The sequence below is a fragment of the Macrosteles quadrilineatus genome, unplaced genomic scaffold (genome assembly GCF_028750875.1).
Source record: "Macrosteles quadrilineatus isolate MER2022 unplaced genomic scaffold, UCM_ALF_1.0 Scaffold_9__3_contigs__length_116548681, whole genome shotgun sequence".
NCBI lineage: Eukaryota > Metazoa > Arthropoda > Insecta > Hemiptera > Cicadellidae > Macrosteles > Macrosteles quadrilineatus.
In genome coordinates this window covers 92195915-92218562 of record NW_026542602.1, presented here as the reverse complement: position 1 = coordinate 92218562, position 22648 = coordinate 92195915, and the positions used below count along the sequence as shown (strand labels likewise).

At 35.6% G+C, this 22648-nt stretch overlaps 1 protein-coding gene across 6 annotated transcripts in view; it reads left to right on the top strand.

Moving 5' to 3' along the window:
- LOC129004329 (85/88 kDa calcium-independent phospholipase A2-like) overlaps nt 1-22648 on the top strand; it is a 57937-nt gene that overhangs the window by 17724 nt on the left and 17565 nt on the right. For all 6 annotated transcript variants that reach the window (XM_054432877.1, XM_054432878.1, XM_054432875.1 and 3 more), the window contains 6 exons: nt 5040-5264; nt 14355-14480; nt 17756-17919; nt 18858-18921; nt 19311-19436; nt 21609-21837. In XM_054432877.1, the coding sequence (XP_054288852.1) occupies nt 5040-5264; nt 14355-14480; nt 17756-17919; nt 18858-18921; nt 19311-19436; nt 21609-21837 (934 nt within the window). The remainder of the gene's footprint in view (nt 1-5039; nt 5265-14354; nt 14481-17755; nt 17920-18857; nt 18922-19310; nt 19437-21608; nt 21838-22648) is intronic.

The following is a 22648-nucleotide window of genomic DNA, read 5'->3' as shown; positions in this document are numbered from 1 at the left end:
ACTTATATTTCTGAATAATCTGGAGCTACTACTGATCCACCTGAGTAAATTGAAGATGAATATTGTTATTGGTGGCGATGTAAACTCAAGATTTGATGTTACCCGAGATCAGCCTAGTGTTAGAAGATTACTTAACCTACTCAGGCAATTTGATTGTGTTTACTTAAATGACAAGCCTACTCGCAAAAAAGCTTGTCTGGACAATATTTTTACAAATGTCCCGATCAACTCCTGCTCCACACACATCGTTCACCCTGACATAGCTGATCACGAAGGCCTGGAGTTGAGGCTAATAACGGCATCAGAAGCTGCTAAACCATATATTGAGGAAATTATGCACCGCAGTCTTTCCCCAAGGTGCTTAAACAACTTTAAAGCTGAACTGGGGAATGTGAACTGGCCTAACATCCTGAACAGTAACCGTGCGGCCGATCAGTCAGCTGAAGAGACTTTCAATTTATTTTTTAACAAGCTGATTGATATTTTCAACTTAACTTGTCCTGTTAGTTACCTAACCGCAAAGAAGATTTCCGGACGTAAGGACAATAGGCCTAAAAGTGGAGTGGCCTGGTATAGTGATGACCTCAAGAAACTTAAGGAAACAGTTATGGCTTACCGTACTGTCTACATGAACCTTAGAACTGATGCCTCGTACAGTGCCTACAAAGAACTTAGAAACCTCTATAAAAACGTTGCGAACAGAGCTAAATTAGCCGCAAACGCTGACTTCATTGAGCGATCAGCAAACAAATGCCAAGCAGCGTGGACGATAGTAAGGCGAGTTTCTGGAGAGAAGAAGGAGGTCAGCAACAACCATTCTGCCGAGGACTTCAACAGATTCTTCATCGACTCCGTAAACGATGTTCGAGCCAGCATTCCTGTGAGTCCCCAGCCTGCGGATCACTTCCTGCAGCAAGTGAAGAGGCCCAGCACCCAACTTGAGTGGAATGAAGTGTCATGTGATGATGTGCTCAGTGCAGTGTCAAAAATGAAATCCTCAAAAAGCAAAGATGTGTATGGTCTCACAAGCAATATTGTTAAACACATTATCTTTGAAATAGTAATGCCCCTTGTCTTTTGTATCAACCTATGTCTGAAAGAAGGTGTTTTCCCAACCTCCCAAAAAATTTCTCGAGTCATCCCAATTTTCAAAAAAGGAGAAAAATCACAGATTAAAAATTATCGTCCTATTTCTCTGGTCCCTATAATTGGCAAGATCATCGAAGCTGTCATCAAACCTCAGGTATGTTCATTTTTTGACACAAACAAAATTTTTTCAAATTTTCAATTTGGTTTTCGTAAAAGTTTGTCTACCGTGGATGCCCTGGACCACCTTGTTTCTAAGATTTTGAGAGCTTTTGAGGAGTCGAGCTTTGCTCAGATCACAGCTTGTGATCTGAGTAAAGCATTTGACTGTATTGATCACAACATACTCATCACTAAGCTGGAGTACTATGGCATCCGCGGTATACAGCTTAAGTTTTTTGATTCATACCTGAGAGAGAGAACTCAATTCGTTGATGCAGGAGGCAAGGTGTCAAGCTGCTTGAAAGTTAGCTCAGGTGTGCCACAAGGCTCGATTATAGGCCCCCTTCTTTTTATCACAGTCATCAATGACCTACCAGCCAATATTAAAAGATCCTCTACCATCATGTTTGCGGACGACACCAATTTTTTGAGTGTTCATCCCAACTTTTATGATCTCATGTCAGTAACTGAGCTCACAACTGATTCAGCTTATATGTGGTTTAATGCTAATAGCCTTTGTCTTAATAAGAATAAAACTCAAAATCTATTGTGTAGTCTTAAAAACATTCCAGTAGAGTCACAAGATGTAAACAATGAAAATGTAATTACAGTTTTAGGAATAAAAATTGATAAATGTTTAAGCTGGTCTCCTCAGATAGATTTGGTTTGTGCAAGATTGTCCAGAGTAATCTGTTTGCTTAGAAATCTTATGGGTGTTGTACCTGAAACCTACATAAGGGTAGCCTACTTTGCATTTTTCCAATCCATAATTAGCTACGGCTTGATTCTTTGGGGAAACAGTAGTCACATAAGTGAAGTGTTAATACTCCAAAAGAGGTAGTTAGAATAATAAACAAAGCTCCAATTGAAGAGCATTGCAAGCCATTGTTCATAAGAAGTAGAATATTGACTGTGATTAATCTGTACATATTTATGTGTTTACTTAGGGTTAAGAAAAATACTAGTTCCCATGTTTATAGGTTTAATATCCATTCACACAACACACGTAATCAGTTCCTATTAGACGTGCCTTATTGTAGGTTAAGTAAATGTAAAAATTAGGGATGGACGAGATTGGATTTTTAGTTCGAGACGAGACGAGACGAGATTTTTTATTTCTCATAAAATTTCGAGACGAGATCGAGACGAGATTTCTCTTCTCATACACAACGGGAAATGCACGTTAGAAATTTTTACCTGATTTTGTAACATTGTTAGATGACTGTTTAAATACTAAAATAATGATAATAGGCAAGAATATTTACAATCTTTCATTAAATAACATCAGCATAACATTTTTTTATTAATCACGCCTAACTTATTAAAAATGCCTACGATTAGGAAACATGGTGATATCAGTTAGGATAGAGTTCAACTTATCCTAAAATAAAATAAATCATAAAATAAAAGCAATATTAATTTTTATAAAATAGTTACTTGTTTTGACTTTTTTATAGTAATAAAACATTCCTCACACTGCTTACACTTAACAAAACTTCTCAAATGTTATTAAAGTAATATTATTAAAATAATGAAAGTAATATTTACATTAAAAGAATTAAAGTAATATTTACATTAAAAGAATTAAAGTAATATTTACATTAAAAGAATTAATTAAATAAGAACGCCTTCGAAAAGGAAACGCAACTACAACACGCTCCTGTATTGCGGGTATTGCATTGACTTTCTGCAGGCGTTTTTAATTTTTTTTTTTTTTTTTTTTTTTTTATTCTCGTCTCGATAAAAATCTCGGCCAAAAAGTAATCTCGTCTCGTGTAACGAGATTGAAAATTTCCCGAAATTTCGAGACTTGACCATCCCTAAAAAATAGTTACCATGTTATTTCATTAAGATTATTTAATAAGCTTAGCATCAATGCCAAAGAATTGGACCTTAAGTCATTTAAAAAAAGAGCTCAGGATTGGTTACTTTTAAATCCTTTTTATGACTTAGAAGAATATTTTAAGGTTGACGAAGTTAACTTTTAATGTCCTCACATTTCCACATTATTTTTTATTTGTAAGCATATGTATTAGTATAGCCTATTTTGACTTGTTTTTAGGCTTGTTTTGTTTTGCCTAAAAATAGGCTGTTTATGTAATAGCTGAATTTTCTTGACTTTTGTCTATTGCATTTGTTGTAAATGTTGAAGGACAATAAAACGTTTCTGATTTCTGATTTCTGTTACTTATTAAAACATCAAAGCAAAAACTAAGATTGGTAAAGTATTCAGTTGAGTAAAAACTTTCAAAACTAAATTGGACTTGATTTTAAAAAGTTTGAATTTTCATTAGCGCAACATGTAAACATTTTAAAATGCAACTTCTTAAAATTTGACCATCACTACTTATATCAATTATTACTATTTATTCTTATTAGTTTTGTATTGAAACTGGTATAGAACCAAGCATATGCCTTAAATCGTAGGCTACATCTGTTGGGTGTGAGAAGATTTGAAAGCAGTAACAGATTTTAAAACTATGGAAAGTTCCAGATAAGTCCTATAACAATTAAAACATTATAATATAAATAATGTATTTTTTTTCTAACCAGCATTGAACTTGTCAGATAAATCCTTACTTGACAAAAGGCAGATAGGGAGCCCTCATCATTGTACAAATTGCTTATTTTATCTGACAAGCTACAAGATATGCCACGGTTATCTATTGCTAGTTAGCCTAATTTTAAAGAAATAAGCAATTATTTGCAATGTTTTTATTCTTTCTTTGTGAGACATAAAGGTAATCAGTTGAGTAATTAATTTTTAATATAAACTGTTTGCCAAATAATGGAATAAATGAATTTTTGGATTTAGTCTGAGTTTATTTAACTATAATCATCACTGTACACTGGATCATTTATCAACCTTTAGTAAAATACGTTAATTTTGCCTTAGGCCTAAATATAGTTCTGAAATATTTGTTTCAAATTATAAGGTATTTAAAGGTCATAATAAAAGTTTCAACTCTTTTACATGATGTTTATTAAGTATATGTACTGTATATAAATGCTATAAATAGCTATAAATAGTGAGGTTCAAGAGGCTACCTTGTAATGCATGAACTGGAAGTCCTATTAACAAGTTTGATCCTCAATAATTGATAGGCCTAAATAATTTGACTTATTCAGTAAAACCATTATCCCATTTGATCAACACTCATCTTTGTTCTGAACTATGCATTCTGGTCTGTTAATCTTTAGACAAAATAAAGGAACTTATGGTTTTCCAAATCAATCCCCCAAAAAATAAGCTCATTAGAAAAAAACTTTAAAATGTTAGTTAACTGCTGAGACCCTGGCATTGTAGCTACATCTTTCAGTTGCTAATTTCAATCTTTGGTTATATTAGGAAATTCTACTCTAAATTACTTATTGTGTTATTTTGTCCTTATTTGATACATATTAACTTTTAAATTACCTTTTTGTTTAATATTTACTTATTTTTAAGGAATAGTCACCCAGTAAATTGTAATACATGTTTTAATTAGATAGATAAATTTATTTTACATCCACAATGTAACAGTTATTGTTTATAGCAGATTTAAAACTCTTTACGCTTATGGCTTATGCCTATGCGGAAAAATATATTTCTTTATAATATGCATCTGCGTATTATATAGTTCAATTTATGGAAATAAACGATTTGATTTGATTTGAATCCGACTTTTGACTAGAAGCTTTATGTAAATTGTACACTTTGAAATGTTTAAGATATTAAAGAAGTAAAACTTGAATTCATTGTTTAATTTAGTCCTGCAAAGGTGTTTTCTTACTAGTACATGTCCTTGTAGGCTCTGCTGACCAGCGGACAGCCCAGGTGTCTCAACTACCGCAACATCTGTGGCTACACTCCGCTCCACATTGCGTGTCTGGCTGATAAGCCGGACTGTGTGCAGACGCTGCTGGCGCAAGGAGCCGACGTCAATATCTCAGCGACCAAGGGACAGATCAGCACCATGCCGCCAGGATTTGTTGGTGACTTTATGGAAGGCAACGCTAAGAAGCTCTATGTGCAGGTGATTTAGTTGTGTCATGATCGAGGCAGAGTAACAAAGTTCCTATACAAGGGTTGTCTTTGAACTAAGGTCTCCAACGAGTGCCCGTCCCAATGATGAGAGCTATTTATAATCTTACACCAAGGCTTTTTGTTTTTCTTATATTCCCCCTAAAATTGCTGGTCCCCATTCCTACGTGATGATTAATCGCATCAAGATATATGAGGTATATGAGTGAAAATCGACTTTCTCACTGAGAATGAATCAAGTCCTGTGATTAGGTTTTTGTGGTAAGCGTAAACTCTGATTGAAATCTGTTGCCAATTCACAGAAGTGTAATAGATGTTAATGGATGTGCGAACTTGGCTTGGGAGTTTGCAGAAGGCCATACATATTTGCACGATGAGGCCAGGGCTACAGATATACAAGGGCTAGGCCACGCGAGCTCAGAAACTGATGCCAGGTGGCTCCCCACCACTCCGCCGCTGTGACGTCACGGCGATACCTCGGGCTCCCGGCACCGTATATCTTTGCCTGTGTGAGCTCTGGTATTACCGCACATTTTGCGTTTATTAAGCTCTACGTTGGACATTTTTTATTATGTATTAATGTATTTTATAAAAGTAATTGATTTTCAAATAGGATTACATATAACATCAATTTTAATAAGTAAAAAATTAACTTTAGTAGACATTTAAGGATGGGAGTGGAATGTAAAGCGATGGCTAAGAATACTGTAGTTATTGATCCGATGTATTAAGTTACTGTGTAATATCTGTGTCCGTATTGCTCGAATGTATCTTAATGTATGGATTATTAATTGTATTTATTTATTACTTATTCATACCTTTTGGGATTCATTGAGGTTATATAAAATACTTTGAGGTTGTATAAAAATACATTACCTATACTTAGTATTTTGAAACTTTTACAGGAAGGAAAAGAATTTCAATTAATCAATTACATTTTATTATAGGCCCTACATATTTCAATACATTAAAATAACATATAGTTGCAAAAATACATTAAGTTGCCTGACTAACTAATCTCAATCTCTGTTGACCAATAACTAACAAGTCGAGTTTTGGTGTGATTTTACTTTATCAGTTTACATCGTGATTATAAGTTGTAAATGTTTCGTTACGATATTATTTATTGTGCCTCGACTGTAATGTGACATTACTTTTAGAAACTTGAGACACTATTTTTTGGCCAGTTTTGTGAACTTCATTGACTGTTTACCAACAACGAATATCGCGGGTTTGACTTTATCACTTTAATCATATTTATTAGTTGTAAAAATTGTACTTATTTAGTTTATAAACTGTTTTATGTGGATATACTTTCTTAATTTGAGGTCTGGGACATTACATTTATCCCGTTTTTGAAACATTTCGTCATAATTAACAAACGATTTAATCGCTAAATGAAAAAGGTACAGCAGCATTTTATAGAAAAAACTATAAAATATTTATTTTGTATATTTGCCTTTATAACTTTGTATATTTATGTAGAGGAATAAGTTTACTTTCATTTTATATAGTTGGTTTGTGGGGTTTTAAAAATAATATATACGTGTGAATAACAAAATGTTTTTCTAGACAAATATAAACATTTATTAAAAGTCATAAACATCTATTGAAATGATCAGTATACATAAACAATTCTTACTTCATTTGATCTCCAATATTATTGCCTAAAATGTTTATTTTTACTTTATCTCTTGATAATACATTTATTTGGTTTTTATTTGAAATTTGTTGTACAAAATCGTGAAACTTGTCATTTTATTGTTTTTGGGCCATAACTTTGTATAAATGGTAATTGGAATCTGTTTATATTTCCATGTAGGGAAATACATTCCAAACAATTTGTATATCTTATGAAACATTTTTGGTTCATGCAGCAATTTTTCTACCTACTGACAATATTTTCTACAATATTTTAAATATTTATTTTGTTGCTATTTTCAAATTCTTCATTTCATTACAAACACTTCAAGTTGGAAATAATAAATACGGTTCATAGGTTTGATCTGTTGGTTTAGTTTATATGAATTTTCGAAAATATGACTGCAAAGTCGCCAAAAATGCCTTGCCACTACAGAGTTCGCCGATTGCAAGTTGGAGGGTTTACGAAACCCGCTTTAAAAATCACACTGTAAAACTACATTATTATAAACACAATTATTAATATGCGCGTAGATGCCGGTCGACATATGCACTGCCGTGCTAGGCTACCGTCGCGCCTCGCGCCGATGTATCTCCGCTACGTCACTGAGGAGTGGCGGGGGAGGGGAAGTAGGATCAGGGGGCGACCGCTAACATCAAAGGAGTGAGCCAGCCCACACCTATAGCCCTGCGATGAGGCTGCCAGTGAGCGTCCATCTGTTTCCATCGAGACAGTGAAGGTTGAGGAAACTTTGCTGGCGGATCGGACTGCCAGGGTTTGCCGTTGCCCTTGGTAATCTGTTATAAATGTCTATCAAAATGGCAATCGGTAAGGCCGGCCACACACAGAACCAGGCGGGTCGGGGCGCACAGGGCACGACGAGACGCCTGATTTGCCCTGTCCTGCTGCTGTCACACACAGAAAACCTGAAAATTAATATAGGATTTTTTATTTCTGAGCCTTGAGCCGATTTAGCAAACTTTTAAATTGGACTTTATACTTGGGAGCAGAATAGAAAACAAAATTCAAACAGCCATACCTCCAGAAGAGTGTTTTTTGAAACCCTTAAGATATGAACGTTGGCCCTCTATTTCCTCAGTTATCAATACCAAGATAAATTATTATTTATTCAACCACTTTAGCAATATCACTACTTCACTACGACTTGTATAGTCGTATCAAAGGGTGTGTATAAATTGTTACTGTACAGTCTTATATGTAAATTTTATCGGTTGTGAAATAATCCTTATCAAAATTTGCCCGAAAGGGAATAAATCACATGACCGCGGATGCGCAGAAAGTTCTGCTTGGCATCGACTTGCTTCGGGGCATAATTTTGGAGAGCTTCACATTTTGCCCCGGGGCGTCTTTTTGATGTGCCCTGCCTCGCTCGGTCCTGTGTGTGGCGCTCCATAAGAGCCTGTGCAATTCCCGTCGCACAAGACGCCCCGGGGCAAAATGCCCTGTCGCACCCCGCCCCGCCCGGTTCTGTGTGTGGCCGGCCTAATACAAATCAAAGACATACAAAGACACCATGATCTGCATGTAAAATAACCTTGGTCACTACCTAAAATGAAACTGTCAAACTACTTGTGCTTCGTGCTATATCGTGAAAATGTTTATGACCATCTCCGAGTATGGGATAGAGAAATTTAAGAAATTATTTATCTTTTTATGTTGGGTAGTTAAATAACTAGGCTATGTATACAATCGATCAATTTCAATTGACCAATAGATTCCCTATTTGTTCAGGGAGGTTGATTTGTATTACCGATTTTGATCAGCAGATGGTTTTAACAAATCTTTCAGCTTGTCGGTTGGAGGAGGGGTGACATAGTCTGCTGATTTTGTCTAGTTGTAGAAAACACAACAGTTGTGAACTAGAGATATGTGGAAATAACTGTGTTCTGTCTTTTGTGTCTACCACTATGGTTTTGTAGGAACATTATAGGTATGTCTAAAAAAAGTATGTCTGCCATTGTCTCAAGAGTTTGAAATTTAAGTTTTTTATACACCTATCAAAGGTTTTAGTTAGAAACACTTTCATTTAATTTAAGTAAGCATCAGACCCATTTTAAAAGTAATTTGTTCTAAAAAAAAAACCAACAAAATCTTTGTGTACCGGTCTTTGTTACATCAGCCAAAAGGAATTTGGGGAGAATTTATGTGAATTGCCTATTTGCCTTGAACTACACACCTTTAAGCAATACACATTAATGGTTGTTAGTAAATCAGGCTATTAATATGAATATATCATTAAGTTTACAATTTTATATTTTACACAAATTTACCAAGCACAAATTGTTTGCATTAATAAATAAAATTTTATGGAAATAAATTTTATAGAAATAAATTTAAGTTCACAACTATATACATAAAATTTATTTCACGGCTAACTTACATAAAACTGTAGTCTAATAATCCTTATATATAATACGTGAAGGCAATTTCTACGAAACACTACTGTACTCCTTCGTTAATAATGGACGGATTTTTACAAACGAGGTGTCAAAATTAAGTATTGTTTGTGTAGACGCCCCCTTTCATCAATTCCTGTAATGTAAGTCCTCGGGCTTTGCCCCACAGGCCATCAAGATCCCAATGTATTTCTTATGAAGAAAAGATTTTGCTTACTTAAACGGACGAATAATTCGTTTTAATTGCATACTAAAACAGCTGTTCATAGTAAACACATGATACACACAAGAGCTTTCATTTTCAGAGTGAGTTCGTTGTCATTTCATTTTCGATAACGAGTGGAGTAAGCGTTCGTTTTCAGAATGAGTTCATTTCCAGTTTCAATAACTGGAGTGGAGTGATTGATTACATTATCCCATAATCAATTTGAGTTGACTCTTTTAAGTCATTGGAAATTGTGACTGTTATTAGTTTTAATATAACGCCTGCAATACTTTGCAATCGCTCGAATTCGAACAACAGGTGCACTAGTCATTCCAATTTCTTGAAAAACAATTTAGCCTTCTGGCAGTGGCAGATGCTAATAATCTTTGTAATCAGTATGATTCGTTATAGAAAATTCAAAAAGTATGGAGGTTTGTTCTAATTTTTATACATTAAAAAAATGTAAATTTTAAACAAAGTTTTAACATTGTAATAAATTTTATAACGGTGTCAGCATGTTTTAGAGGATAATGAAATAAATTGTGTGTGATTGTGATATATTTTGTTTAGACTAATTTAGTTATGAGTAGGGATGGACAGATTTTTATTCCTTCCCGATTTGCGGGACGTGATTTCTTTCTGTGCATAAAAAGGAAATCTTGAGTATTGCAGTTACCAAAATAGACAAACATAATCAGTTTTTACCGTTTGTGGCACTGATCTATAAAAAAAATGGGAAAAATTTACAGGTATAGAAACTTGTGACTCACGGTCACGGCGCTATTGTTGAAATAACTTTGCCTCCTGTGTTCGCGGAACTATGGTGAACATCTCTTGCGATAGCTGCGTCATCGTCACTCACAAAGCGGCAAAATATCCGACGATCGGATCAAATCCCGTCCCGAAAAATTGCCGAATCAAATACAATGTAAAAATGTAATCCTGTCCTGAAAATCAGGAATATTTTTTTCCAAAAATTTCCCGAAATTTCAGGACTCGTCCAACCCTAGTTGAGAGATGTTTAGACTAATACACCTATGAGTTTGATTGATTTAGGTACTTAAGTGTATAATAGTTTGAAAATCTAATTGTTCAAATTAGGCTAGTGATGTCTACCACCTTCTTTACAAAATAAGAAGTAAAAATAGAGCTTTGAAAACCAGAAAACAAGCTGGTTTGTGCAAATTATTATAATAGGCCTACATAACCATTATATTTTATTGGGATGTTTATTGTGCATACTAATATAGCTAAAAAACTACATACTTTAGAATACCAGTGTTTAACATTCACTTTCCTTCAGTCACTAGCAGCGGTTTAAACATCTTTTTAAATATGTGTGCTATAATTCTAGGTGTGAAAATTTTAAAAATCTATATATTAATTTGAAACTGTTTTTCTTTGTGACAGCTAATTTGAGAGAACGGCTGGGTGTAGAAACTCGGTAGGGGTCTCTAAAGAAAGGTCTTGGTCTGTAGATGAGCCATCAAAAGAGAAACGTGGTAAATTCCTTTGGGGCTCTGCCCCAGTTGTCTTTAAATTCCCATCCCATGTTATTCTTATGGAGGAAAAACGGGGTTTTGTCACAGCTAATTACAGAGAAAGGCTGGGCGTAGAAACTTGGTAGGGGTCTCTAAAGAGAGGTCTTAGTGTGTAGATGAGCCATCAAAAGAGAAACAAGGTAAATTCCCTTGGGGCTCTGCCCCAGAGGTCTTTAATGTTCCCTCTTCAGATGTGTTTACATTACGACCATATGCATACATTTACACTACTTTTGAATGAAACAGCTGTTAATATTTAAATTGTGATTTGCTAAATTTGTCAAAATTAAGTTCTGATTTTAAAATCGATTTTCTTCTGAATCGTGCCATGTTTTGCAATATAATGTTCTATTACCAAATCAGTGGAAAATCCTAATCCTATACTCTAATACGAGCAATGTTTGCTTGTATGTATGTATGTATGTATGTATGTATGCTTGCTTGCACAAAGATCTCGAAAACGGTTCCGACGATTTTCTTCAAATGTTGTAAATAGTTTAATTCTGGCCTAAAAACGAGTTTACTGCAGTTAGAACTGCCAACAAAAATCTAATTACGTAGAAAAATGAAACTGAAAATCACATTTTTTTAACATTAGTCTTATGGGTTGCTAGGTAACCTTGTTGGCTGGATTAAATAACAAGGAAAAAGTAAACAAAAAACTTGAAGTTGTAGCATGTGTTCATAATAAGCCAACTACCCACAGTATACTAGCAAATTACAAATACAGTACAAAAGGAAAAACATCATTTAGCAAAGATTATACTGAAGATTACTCGATACATTGTAGTCAAGGGTAGCAGTGATAAGTCTGGGATCTGTTTATGACGATTAGATAAGGGTATGGGCAATCCTAAAATGCTATGGGAAGGGAGGGAAACAGGTCCGTGACGTAGGAAGTGGTGAAGGAAGTAGTCAAGGCGAGCTGTCCGGAGTGTGGGAACTGTTTATGCCGATTAGATAAGGGTATGGGCAATCCTAAAATGCTATGGGAAGGGAGGGAAACAGGTCCGTGACGTAGGAAGTGGTGAAGGAAGTAGTCAAGGCGAGTAGTCCGGAGCGTGGGAACTGTTCATGACGATTAGGTAAGGGTGTGGGCAATCCTAAAATGCTATGGGAAGGGAGGGAAACAGGTCCGTGACGAAGGAAGGTGTTAAGGAAGTGGTCAAGGCGAGCTGTCCGGAGTGTGGGAACTGTTTATGATGATTGGATAAGGGTATGGGCAATCCTAAAATGCTATGGGAAGGGAGGGAAACAGGTCCGTGACGTAGGATGTGATGAAGGAAGTAGTAAAGGCGAGCAGTCCGGAGTGTGGGGACTGTTTATTACGATAAGATCAGGGTATCAGCGATCCTAAAATGCTATGGGAAGGGAGGGAAACAGGTCCGCGACGTAGGAAGTGGTGAAGGAAGTAGTCAAGGCGAGTAGTCCGGAGTGTGGGAACTGTTTATGACGATTAGATTAAGGTATCTGCAATTCTAAAATGCTATGGGAAGGAAGGAAAACAGGTCCGCGACGTAGGAAGGTGTTAAGGAAGTAGTCAAGGCAAGCTGTCCGGAGTGTGGGAACTGTTTATAACGATTAGATAAAGGTATGGGCAATCCTAAAATGCTATGGGAAGGGAGGGAAACAGGTCCGTGACGTAGGAAGTGGTGAAGGAAGTAGTCAAGGCGAGCTGTCCGGAGTGTGGTAACTGTTTATGACGATTAGATTAAGGTTTCTACAGTCCTAAAATGCTATGGGAAGGGAGGAAAACAGGTCCGCGACGTAGGAAGTGGTGAAGGAAGTAGTTAAGGCGAGTAGTCCGGAGCGTGGGAACTGTTTATGACGATTAGATAAGGGTATGGGCAATCCTTAAATGCTATGGGAAGGGAGGGAAACAGGTCCGTGACGAAGGAAGTGGTGAAGGATGTAGTCAAGGTGAGCTGTCTGGAGCGTGGGAACTGTTTATGATGATTGGATTAAGGTATTTGCAATCCAAAAATGCTATGGAAAGGGAGGAAAACAGGTCCGCGACGTAGGAAGTGGTGAAGGAAGTAGTCAAGGCGAGTAGTCCGGAGTGTGGGAACTGTTTATGACGATTAGATTAAGGTTTCTACAATCCTAAAATGCTATGGGAAGGGAGGAAAACAGGTCCGCGACGTAGGAAGTGGTGAAGGATGTAGTCAAAGGCGAGCTGTCCGGAGTGTGGGAACTGTTTATGACGATTAGATTAAGGTATCTATAATCCTAAAATGCTATGGGAAGGGAGGAAAACAGGTCCGCGACGTAGGAAGTGGCGAAGGAAGTAGTCAAGGCGAGTAGTCCGTAGTGTGGGAACTGTTTATGACGATTAGATTAAGGTATTTGCAATTCTGAAATGCTATGGGAAGGGAGGGAAACAGGTCAATGACGTAGGAAATGGTGTAGGACGTAGTAAAGACGAGCTGTCCGGAGTGTGGGAACTGTTAATAACGATTAGATTAAGGTATCTACAATCCTAAAGTGCTATGGAAATGGAGGGAACACAGGTCCATGACGTAGGAAATGGTGTAGGACGTAGTAAAGGCGAGCCGTGTGGAGTTTGGGAATGGATCTATGTGTCTCCAATACAGTACTTGGACTGCTTTCAGAGTGGACTAATGATTTTCCCCGAGCAAAGCTCGGTCCCCAGGTACTATCACAGTAACTCTTAAAATTATTTCTTTGGAGTTAACTTATATCTATTGTTTGGGTTTGATTTCTGCCTTTTTTACCACTTCTTGGAGATTACACGTAGACGATACTTGGTTGGTGTAATTTTTAAAATTACAATGGAAAAAAGTGAGAAATACTGGACGATTTGTTATACTAAAAATAAAACTGAATTAACACTGTGCTACATTTCTTGAGCAATAATTGAAAGAGCCGATTTGCAAACAATGGAAACAGGAAAGTCATAGAACACAACCAAGTACAGTAGAAGAAATAGAAATAATGTTTGTTTTTTTTTCATTTATAATCGTTATTATAGAGAACCTAATGCGGCTATGAGTGGGGAAAATTTGTACAAAACACTAAAAAACAAGGTCAGCTTTTGAAAAAAGATAAGATATTTACAAACATTTTTGATTATATCTAACTGCTGTGTACATCTTGAGTATTTCCATAATCTTTGAGTCGACTCTTAAAAAGTCATCGGAAATTATGACTGTTATTCGTTTTAAAATAACGCCTGTAATGCTTCACAATTGCTCGAATTCGAGCAACAGGTACACTAGTCTTTTAACAACTTAAGCAACTTTTTGTCTGTTTTCAGGATATGAAGTTTGGCGGGACCCCTTTACACTGGGCATCTTCTCGTGAAGTTATTGAGCAGCTGGTAGATCGCAACTGTGACCTCAACGTCCTTAATTTTGACAAGCGAACAGCACTACATGTCATGGTATGAAGCTCCTAAGAGTGTTTAATTATAGTAAAAATGTAGTGTTCAACAAATTGTGGTAAAAAAATATGGTAACCATGAGGTAAACGTAATACCACATAATTGATTGTTTAAAAAGGGGTTGTATGCTTTTGTTTCTTACCCCTTATCTATCACCATTGGTTTTATATTTTGTCAAAGGCACACATTTTTTTCAGCTCAAGATAACAGTTCAGGTTCTATTTTTAAAGAGAGTATTTCTAGGATTTAAGAAAATCACTAATATCAAAATATTTTTTAGAATCTATTAGTACTTATTTAATACGCAAGCAGGTTTTTTTGTGACAATTACTCCTCCGAAACTACTGAACCGATTGACATGTTTTTGGTGTCATTGGAAAGAGCGTAACGTGAAGTTGTGCAGGAAACTTTCTCTTTAGGGAAATAATTAGAGAGTGTGGCCCTGGGGCCCTTTAAAGTTTTGTATTTCTCCATAAGATTAACATGGGAAACAAACATTGTTATAAAACTCCAGCTGGTGTCAGAAATGCTGTTATGCTATTTAATTTAATTTGTTTACAAGGAAAATTGTTTCTTGGTGCCATGTGGTCAATGAAATTATACTTTTGCATATATTTTAAATGATATACACATATACTAGGGGTGTACCGAAAAAGTCGGTACGGTACAGTACAGCCTATTATAATAATAAATTACTTTCAGTTTACTATCGTAGTCAACGACAGTTGGTTCCGAGCACATAAAAGTCTTATCAGATGTCTGTTTCCGATCTTCATAATTTATTACTAGGGTGGTGATGCAATAAAACATTAGCAGTCCCAAATCCATTAACATTTTATCACAACAATAATTGTTATTGTTGTATTCAAGTACTTCCAAGAACTGTTGAGTTTTATCACTTTAATTTCTTTACGACTTCCCCCAATTCTATTTTATCATAAAAATAATAGTTTTATGATGACTGTTAAATGTTATCTCTAACTCAGTCAGTATTTTCGCCGCTGGCCATTGCCTACTGCCATAAAACTGTTTATGGCTACATATTAAACTTGTAACTAATCTACAATCTTATTTTATAGGTTAAAATATTTGTTATAGATATTTTATCTTTCTATTGACAAAACCACAAGCATAGTTGTTGTTTGCATAATTTTCTTTTCGTTATTCAAGCCTACTCGGTCACAAATTATGTCATTGCATGTTCTGTACCTTGTCTTATAGTTAGATCAAGCTGTTTAAGGCTTAAATGTTTTTAGTTTCCTGTATTTTTTATTGTGTTGAAGGTACTTTATGCAATCTAAATATTATGAATTAGATAGTGATTTTGCTACCCTCATTGTAACCTAATCAATTTATATATAGGCCCTCCTAAATAATTAGTTCTAGGCCTGGGTCTTTTTGATTCTTTGGAAGAGCTTTAAAATATACTAAGAAAATTGGAATGAGCCTGAGATAAACTAATGATTGATATTGTGGATGTTAACTTTGGAAATGAAAAACAATAATCTTACTCTGTGATAATCCAAATTTTAGTTTCAGAAAAAAAGTTTGCAAGAGTTGTATCCATCTTTATAACTAGTTTTGAAGCTGATAAAAAAGATGCTCTTTACCATTACTTCATCATATCCTCCAGTTGTTCGTTGTCGTCTTCTGTGAACAGCTGGCAACTACACTGTCTTTGTACTGAATGCTTTTATATGTTTTAAAAATCTAAAAAAACAACTAGACATTGTGTTGGTTGGAAATAATTTACCAGTTGTGTGAAATTATCTTGCCAATAAATGTTTCAAATAGGGATGGACGAGATTGGATTTTTAGTTCGAGACGAGACGAGACGGGATTTTTTATTTCTCATAAAATTTCGAGACGAGATCGAGACGGGATTTCCCTTCTCATACACAACGGGAAATGCACGTTCAAAATTTTTACCTGATTTTGTAACATTGTTAGATGACTGTTTAAATACAAAAATAATGATAATAGGCAAGAATATTTACAATCTTTTATTAAAAAACATCAGCATAACATTTTTTTATTAATCACGCCTAACTTATTAAAAATGCCTACGATTAGGAAACATAGTGATATCAGTTAGGATAGAGTTCAACTTATCCTAAAAAAACATCAGCATAACATTTTTTTATTAATCACACCTAACTTATTAAAAATGCCTACGATTAGGAAACATAGTGATATCAGTTAGGATAGAGTTCAACTTATCCTAAAATAAAATAAATCATAAAATAAAAGCAATATTAATTTTTATAAAATAGTTAGGTACTTATTTTGACTTTTTATAGTAACAAAACATTCCTCACACTGCTTACACTTAACAAAACTTCTCAAATGTTGTTAAAGTAATATTATTAAAATAATTAAAGTAATATTTACATTTAAAGAATTAATTCAATAAGAACACCTTCGCAAAGGAAACACAACTACAACACGCGCCTGTATTGCGGGTATTGCATTGACGTTCTGCAGGCGTTTTTAATTTTTTAATTTTTTTTTTTATTCTCGTCTTGATAAAAATCTCGGTCAAAAAGAAATCTCATCTCGTGTAACGAGATTTAAAATTTCCCGAAATTTCGAGACTTGACCATCCCTAGTTTCAAACATGTTTATTCCTAAAAACTTATCCTATTTTTAAAACCACTTTTATCATGGCTATTCAAAGTATCTCAGAGTAAAATAGGTAAAGCCTTTATCTTAACTGTGATTTTTCTTGACACAATCCTCGTAGTAGTAAAAGGTTTTGTTTTAATAATGTGTGGTACAGTAATTGTTGTTAGAATACCATGAATGTAGGATACTATCAATTTTCATAGTAATGTCAATGTATTAAAGTTAAAAATAATGGTTTAAATACAGTTCTGAGCAGAAAAACGCGAAAATACGGGTAGCCGTGTACCGTACCGATTTTGTACCGAGAACCGAGGTACAAAATATCGTACCGTACCGAACCATACCGACCTTAAATTTTCTGTACCGCAGACCCCTAACATAAGTCACTTAATAAAATGATGGTACTGTAATACATTAAGAGATATTCATTTAAATAATTAATAAGCATGATTGTGTCTTTGCCTATATGTTTCCTGGTAAGTGTGTTGTAACTGTTTCTTACAGTATATTATAGTATCTTAAAGTAAAACCAAATTATTCTTTACTGCATTTTCACCCCGTAGCGAAGCACGGGCAGAGCAACTAGTTCAATATTTATTTTTAGATTTAATTTAAAATCAGTTTTAACATAATCTTTTTTTAATGTTAAGGTGATGAGAAACAGGCTGGATTGTGTTGTGGCACTACTGAGTAGACACGCAGACCCAGACATAGGAGATGTAGATGGCAACACTGCATTACATTTTGCTGTTAAAGCCAATAATATCCCTGTTATTCAAGCACTCATTGTGTTTGGTGCCGATCTTTCATCCATGTAAGTTTACCTTTTCAAAAGGAGCTAGTTAGTTGAAGATGGTTTAATTGACTGTAGAAGAATTTAGCAAGATTGATGGGGAGGATAGATGGTACCAGATGTTAGCATGTAGCAGAAAATAATCTTGGTGTTCCATATACAGCCATGTGTGATGAACAACTAGCCCCATCAATATCCAAGATGTGTAGTTGTATGAACAGTACTAAACTAATCTGATCTTTCCAATTACCTTTCATGTTATTTGTAGAGGGTAAGGTAAAGGCCTAAGGATGACCAAAGGGCTAGTGCCAACATATGTGATCCTAATGTTGCATAACAAAAATAGATCCTAACATAAAAGTATACATACCAGAATTTCCGCCACAGCTCTAATTTGTCCTGTATAGTGGATGACCCATGTTTTGGCTCTTGTTAAGCCATAGTCATATCCATCAGGGCTAAAAAATTTATTCATCTTTCCATCTTTATTAAATTGTCAAATCGAAACCCGGATCTACTGTAGGGCTACAGGATGAGTCAGAGCTCTGATGATTACAGAAATTCTGGTATGTTAGATCAAACAGCTCCGGTGTCCCACTGACAATAAATATGGAAAAGTAGTTGTCACATTGGAATTTCATTTTGCGGACAGCCAATCCAGATTTCCCAAAGTCATGTTTTAGTTTCTGGGAAAATAGTACTGTAGTCGTAGCCATGTTTCTGTTCTCATCATTTGTACAGAAGCTCTTGTACCATATGTGTAATAGTTTACATGCCTTTCTGCAAGCAAGGGGTAAAATTAAAATTAGTATGAGCAACAACAAACCAGAACAACTGAATACAATGTCCAAGCCTGCTTGTGCTATTACACACAAAATTTAGGTGGGAATTTAAAAAAAAGGTTTTGTAATTTTAAAATAAACTTATCATGAAATTAGCATAATTACTGTCTGTTATAGGAACAATGAAGGCCACACAGTCAGACACTTTGCTGCTCAAGAAACAGACGAAGTCAGTAACAAGGTATGATACTTTAAAAATGTAGCCTACTATTATGAATTTTTATAACATTTTGATGTAAAAAATAAAAATTAATGACATCAGTACAGCACGTCTTTTTGAAAATCAAATATACAATAATAATCTTCATCTGTAAGAAAATTTAAAATCTCTTTCTTGAATATTTCAATCAATTGATTTTGTAATTGACAGTGATACTAAAAATTGTAGGAAGTTGACAGTAATAAAAAGTTAGCGATAATATTTCTACTGTACTCTCTTGGAGATATCCTGGTGCAATCCAGAACAGTGTTTTCCAATCATTACAGTTTAATAAACATAGTAAGTGATTCATCCAATTCCAAGTCCAAGATGGAGAAGACATCCTGTTTAGTTTACAACTACTTGTGCAGGTGCTGTTTCTACTACATGCTGTAGGAGCACCGAGGTGTGTACCTGACATACACGGTTGTACAGATGGATGTTTGCCAAATGGTACCAGGGATGGCATACCACCTCCAGACCCACCCTGTGCTCAGGTAGCCACTTACATAGAATTACACAGGGAAAGTTTACAGGTTATTTACTAGAGAATTAAAAGCAAACCTGCGAGTCCCACAGTCAACCAATTCCTTCACATCACTTAGACTAATCCTACTTGTTGCTTTTGCAGAAGCAACAATGACACTTGGATAGTTTTACAATTTCACTCAAAATCCAGTGGGTGGTGTGTAAGTCCACTTTTTTCCACAGATTTTTTGCTGTTATCGATTGAGAGCTGCAAGTAGACTAATTTGAAGGCTGCAGGCAAAAAAAGCCAGCTAGTAGTTTTAAAACATGCCCTGTTTAATTGAGCCTTTACATAGAATTAGTTACTTGAATTGCTCCGTGTGGCAACACTACCGGATTCATCCAACCTTAAATGTCAAATCTTCTATACAGGGTGGTAAAAAAGTCCCTGGACAGTTAAACATTTTAAAAGATAATGTAGATATAGCTACAATACTTGGTACAAAGTTACGAGGCATAAAACTCTATTTTAACACATATTCAGTGATCCAATAACTCTTCAGGGGGACGGCCCACAAGGAGTCGGAAGAAAATCTTAAATGGAAGCATAGGTCAATATGCACATCAAATTAAAGGTCTTTTTTAGTAGAATACAATGCCGCAAACCGCACTTCAAAAGGTTGATCCTGCGCAAAATGACAGTTGTTCAAAGATTCATTTAATTTTCATTGCTATTATACGCTTACTCCTCAAGGGGCACAGCCCTAGGAATCGGAAGAAAATTTTTAACGTAAGCATAGGTCGATATGCACATCAAATTAAAGGTCTTCACTAGTAGATTACGATGCCGTAAATTCAAGCTCAAAAGAATGCCTGGGTAAAAAATGGCAGTCGTTCAAAGATTCAAAATGGCGGATTCAAGAAATCTTTGAACATCTGCCATTTTGCGCAGGATCAACCTTTTGAAGTGCGGTTTGCGGCATTGTATTCTACTAAAAAAGACCTTTAATTTGATGTGCATATTGACCTATGCTTCCATTTAAGATTTTCTTCCGACTCCTTGTGGGCCGTCCCCCTGAAGAGTTATTGGATCACTGAATATGTGTTAAAATAGAGTTTTATGCCTCGTAACTTTGTACCAAGTATTGTAGCTATATCTACATTATCTTTTAAAATGTTTAACTGTCCAGGGACTTTTTTACCACCCTGTATAAATAAAATCCAATGTATGTATGTTTGTTTGTTTGTCCTTTATGGACTCCGAAACTGCTTGACAGATTGTAATGAAACTTTCAGGCATTACTAAGCATTATTCAAGGATGGTTTGTGTGAAGTTTGGTGCAGATCCGTCAAAAGGGCTCCGCCCCAGTGGCTCTGGAATTTCCCATGTTAACCTTATGAGTACTCATATTTAAATGGAATTAAAGAATCTTAACAGCTGGTTCAACTAAACAATTTGATTCTGTGATGTTAAATAGCATTAAAAGTTAATAGGTTTACCAAGAGGGTGCAGCACTATAAATTTCTTAAATTTATGACAAAAGCTAATTTGCAACCAAAAGGTGAGTGAGCGTAGCGAACGAACTTCAACCTAAAGGTGAGTGAGCATAGCGAACGAACTTCAACCAGGACGTGACTGAGCCATGCGAACGAGCTCATCTTGAAAATGAACGAGCATTTTACATAAAACTACATTAGGACAGGACGACGTGTGTTCGGCCAGCTAGTACATATATAAATCCCAAAGTACCCATGAACTTTTGAGAAAACTACAAGTCACACCCCCATAAACCATATACATAAAATGTTCGTCGTGACGAGAAACCTTGCGCAAAACTATCCATTATTTCATAAATTGCCCTTTAAGGTCGTAACTCGTTTCTAAAGGTAACTTTCCATATAACTAAAGTTTTAAATACCTCAGCTGTAGTAATTGTTTGTTATTCTTTCAATTTATTACCTTATTAAAATTAGGTGTGATTCTTGGGTGGAATAAAGTATTCTGTTTTGTTCATTTCAGCTTAACCTAACCAATCAATAGTTTTATCAATACTTATGAAGTCAGACAGGGTCCAAGCCAATTAACTGTGCATAACCAACTAGAATAATTTTGTTGACGAAAATCTTTTAACAAGCACAACGTTACGCAATAAAACTGTATTTATTATTTACAGAACATGAACTTACCTCTTGTCTCACAGGTACGAGCCATTATGAAGTGTTTCCAGCAAGGTAGTGCAGGTGGAGGAGGGAGTAGAGACACTGTGGGTGGGCGAGTGTTGTGTCTGGACGGAGGAGGGATTAGAGGCCTGGTGCTGGTCACTATACTGCTACATGTGGAGGCTAGAGTGCAGCAACCCATCATACACTCCTTCGACTGGATTGCTGGTACCTCTACTGGTGCCATTCTAGCCCTAGCACTTGCTGCAGGTTAGTAAGTTGTATGGGACAGTTTTTAGAGTGGGTTGTCGTTTTTACCAGTAAAAAAATACGAGAATTAGGATTGATGGAAAATGTAGGTTTTATTTGATCTGTTTTTTCACAATCATTGTGCCACGAACGCATGACACGATTACTAAGTCTTTGCAATCGCGGGAAAAATACAAGATTTTGTCCCAATTACAGGTGACGATGATGATGTCTTCTCTAAAATGTTACGATTTTGCTGTGATCATGGCAGACAATGTTAACACGTTGAAGATGATGTTCATGTCAACAAACAAGACTGCAGAAAATATTCGTGACTTTGCAGTGATCACGTTGAACAATGATAATGATAATTGTTAATGTCAACAAGACTGTGGTACAGAGTCAGGATTTTGCCGTAATCGCAGGGGAAGAGGATGATGTCTTCACTATCATGGGGGATAGTCAATATTTTGCCCTGACTGTGGAAGTCGACGAAGATGTCTTAGTGATTGAGGCAAATATTTCATAGTTTTGCTCTAACGATGGATACAATGATGATTTCTTTGCCATTGTGAAAGACATATTATTTTGCCACGATTGCGGGAAAGATGAAATGAAATGAAAATGCTTCTTTATTGAGGCGAACTTAGGACCACATGGTCCTTTCTTACAGTTAACCTCTAAAAAACTAATAATAACAACAAAATAATAACAAAAAATACAATAAAGTTTGTAACATAGCTAGTAATAAAATAGCATAAATCTATTCATCTTCCCTAACATACAGTCACACACACATACACCCTCTGCTGCATCTAGGCCTAACACACGC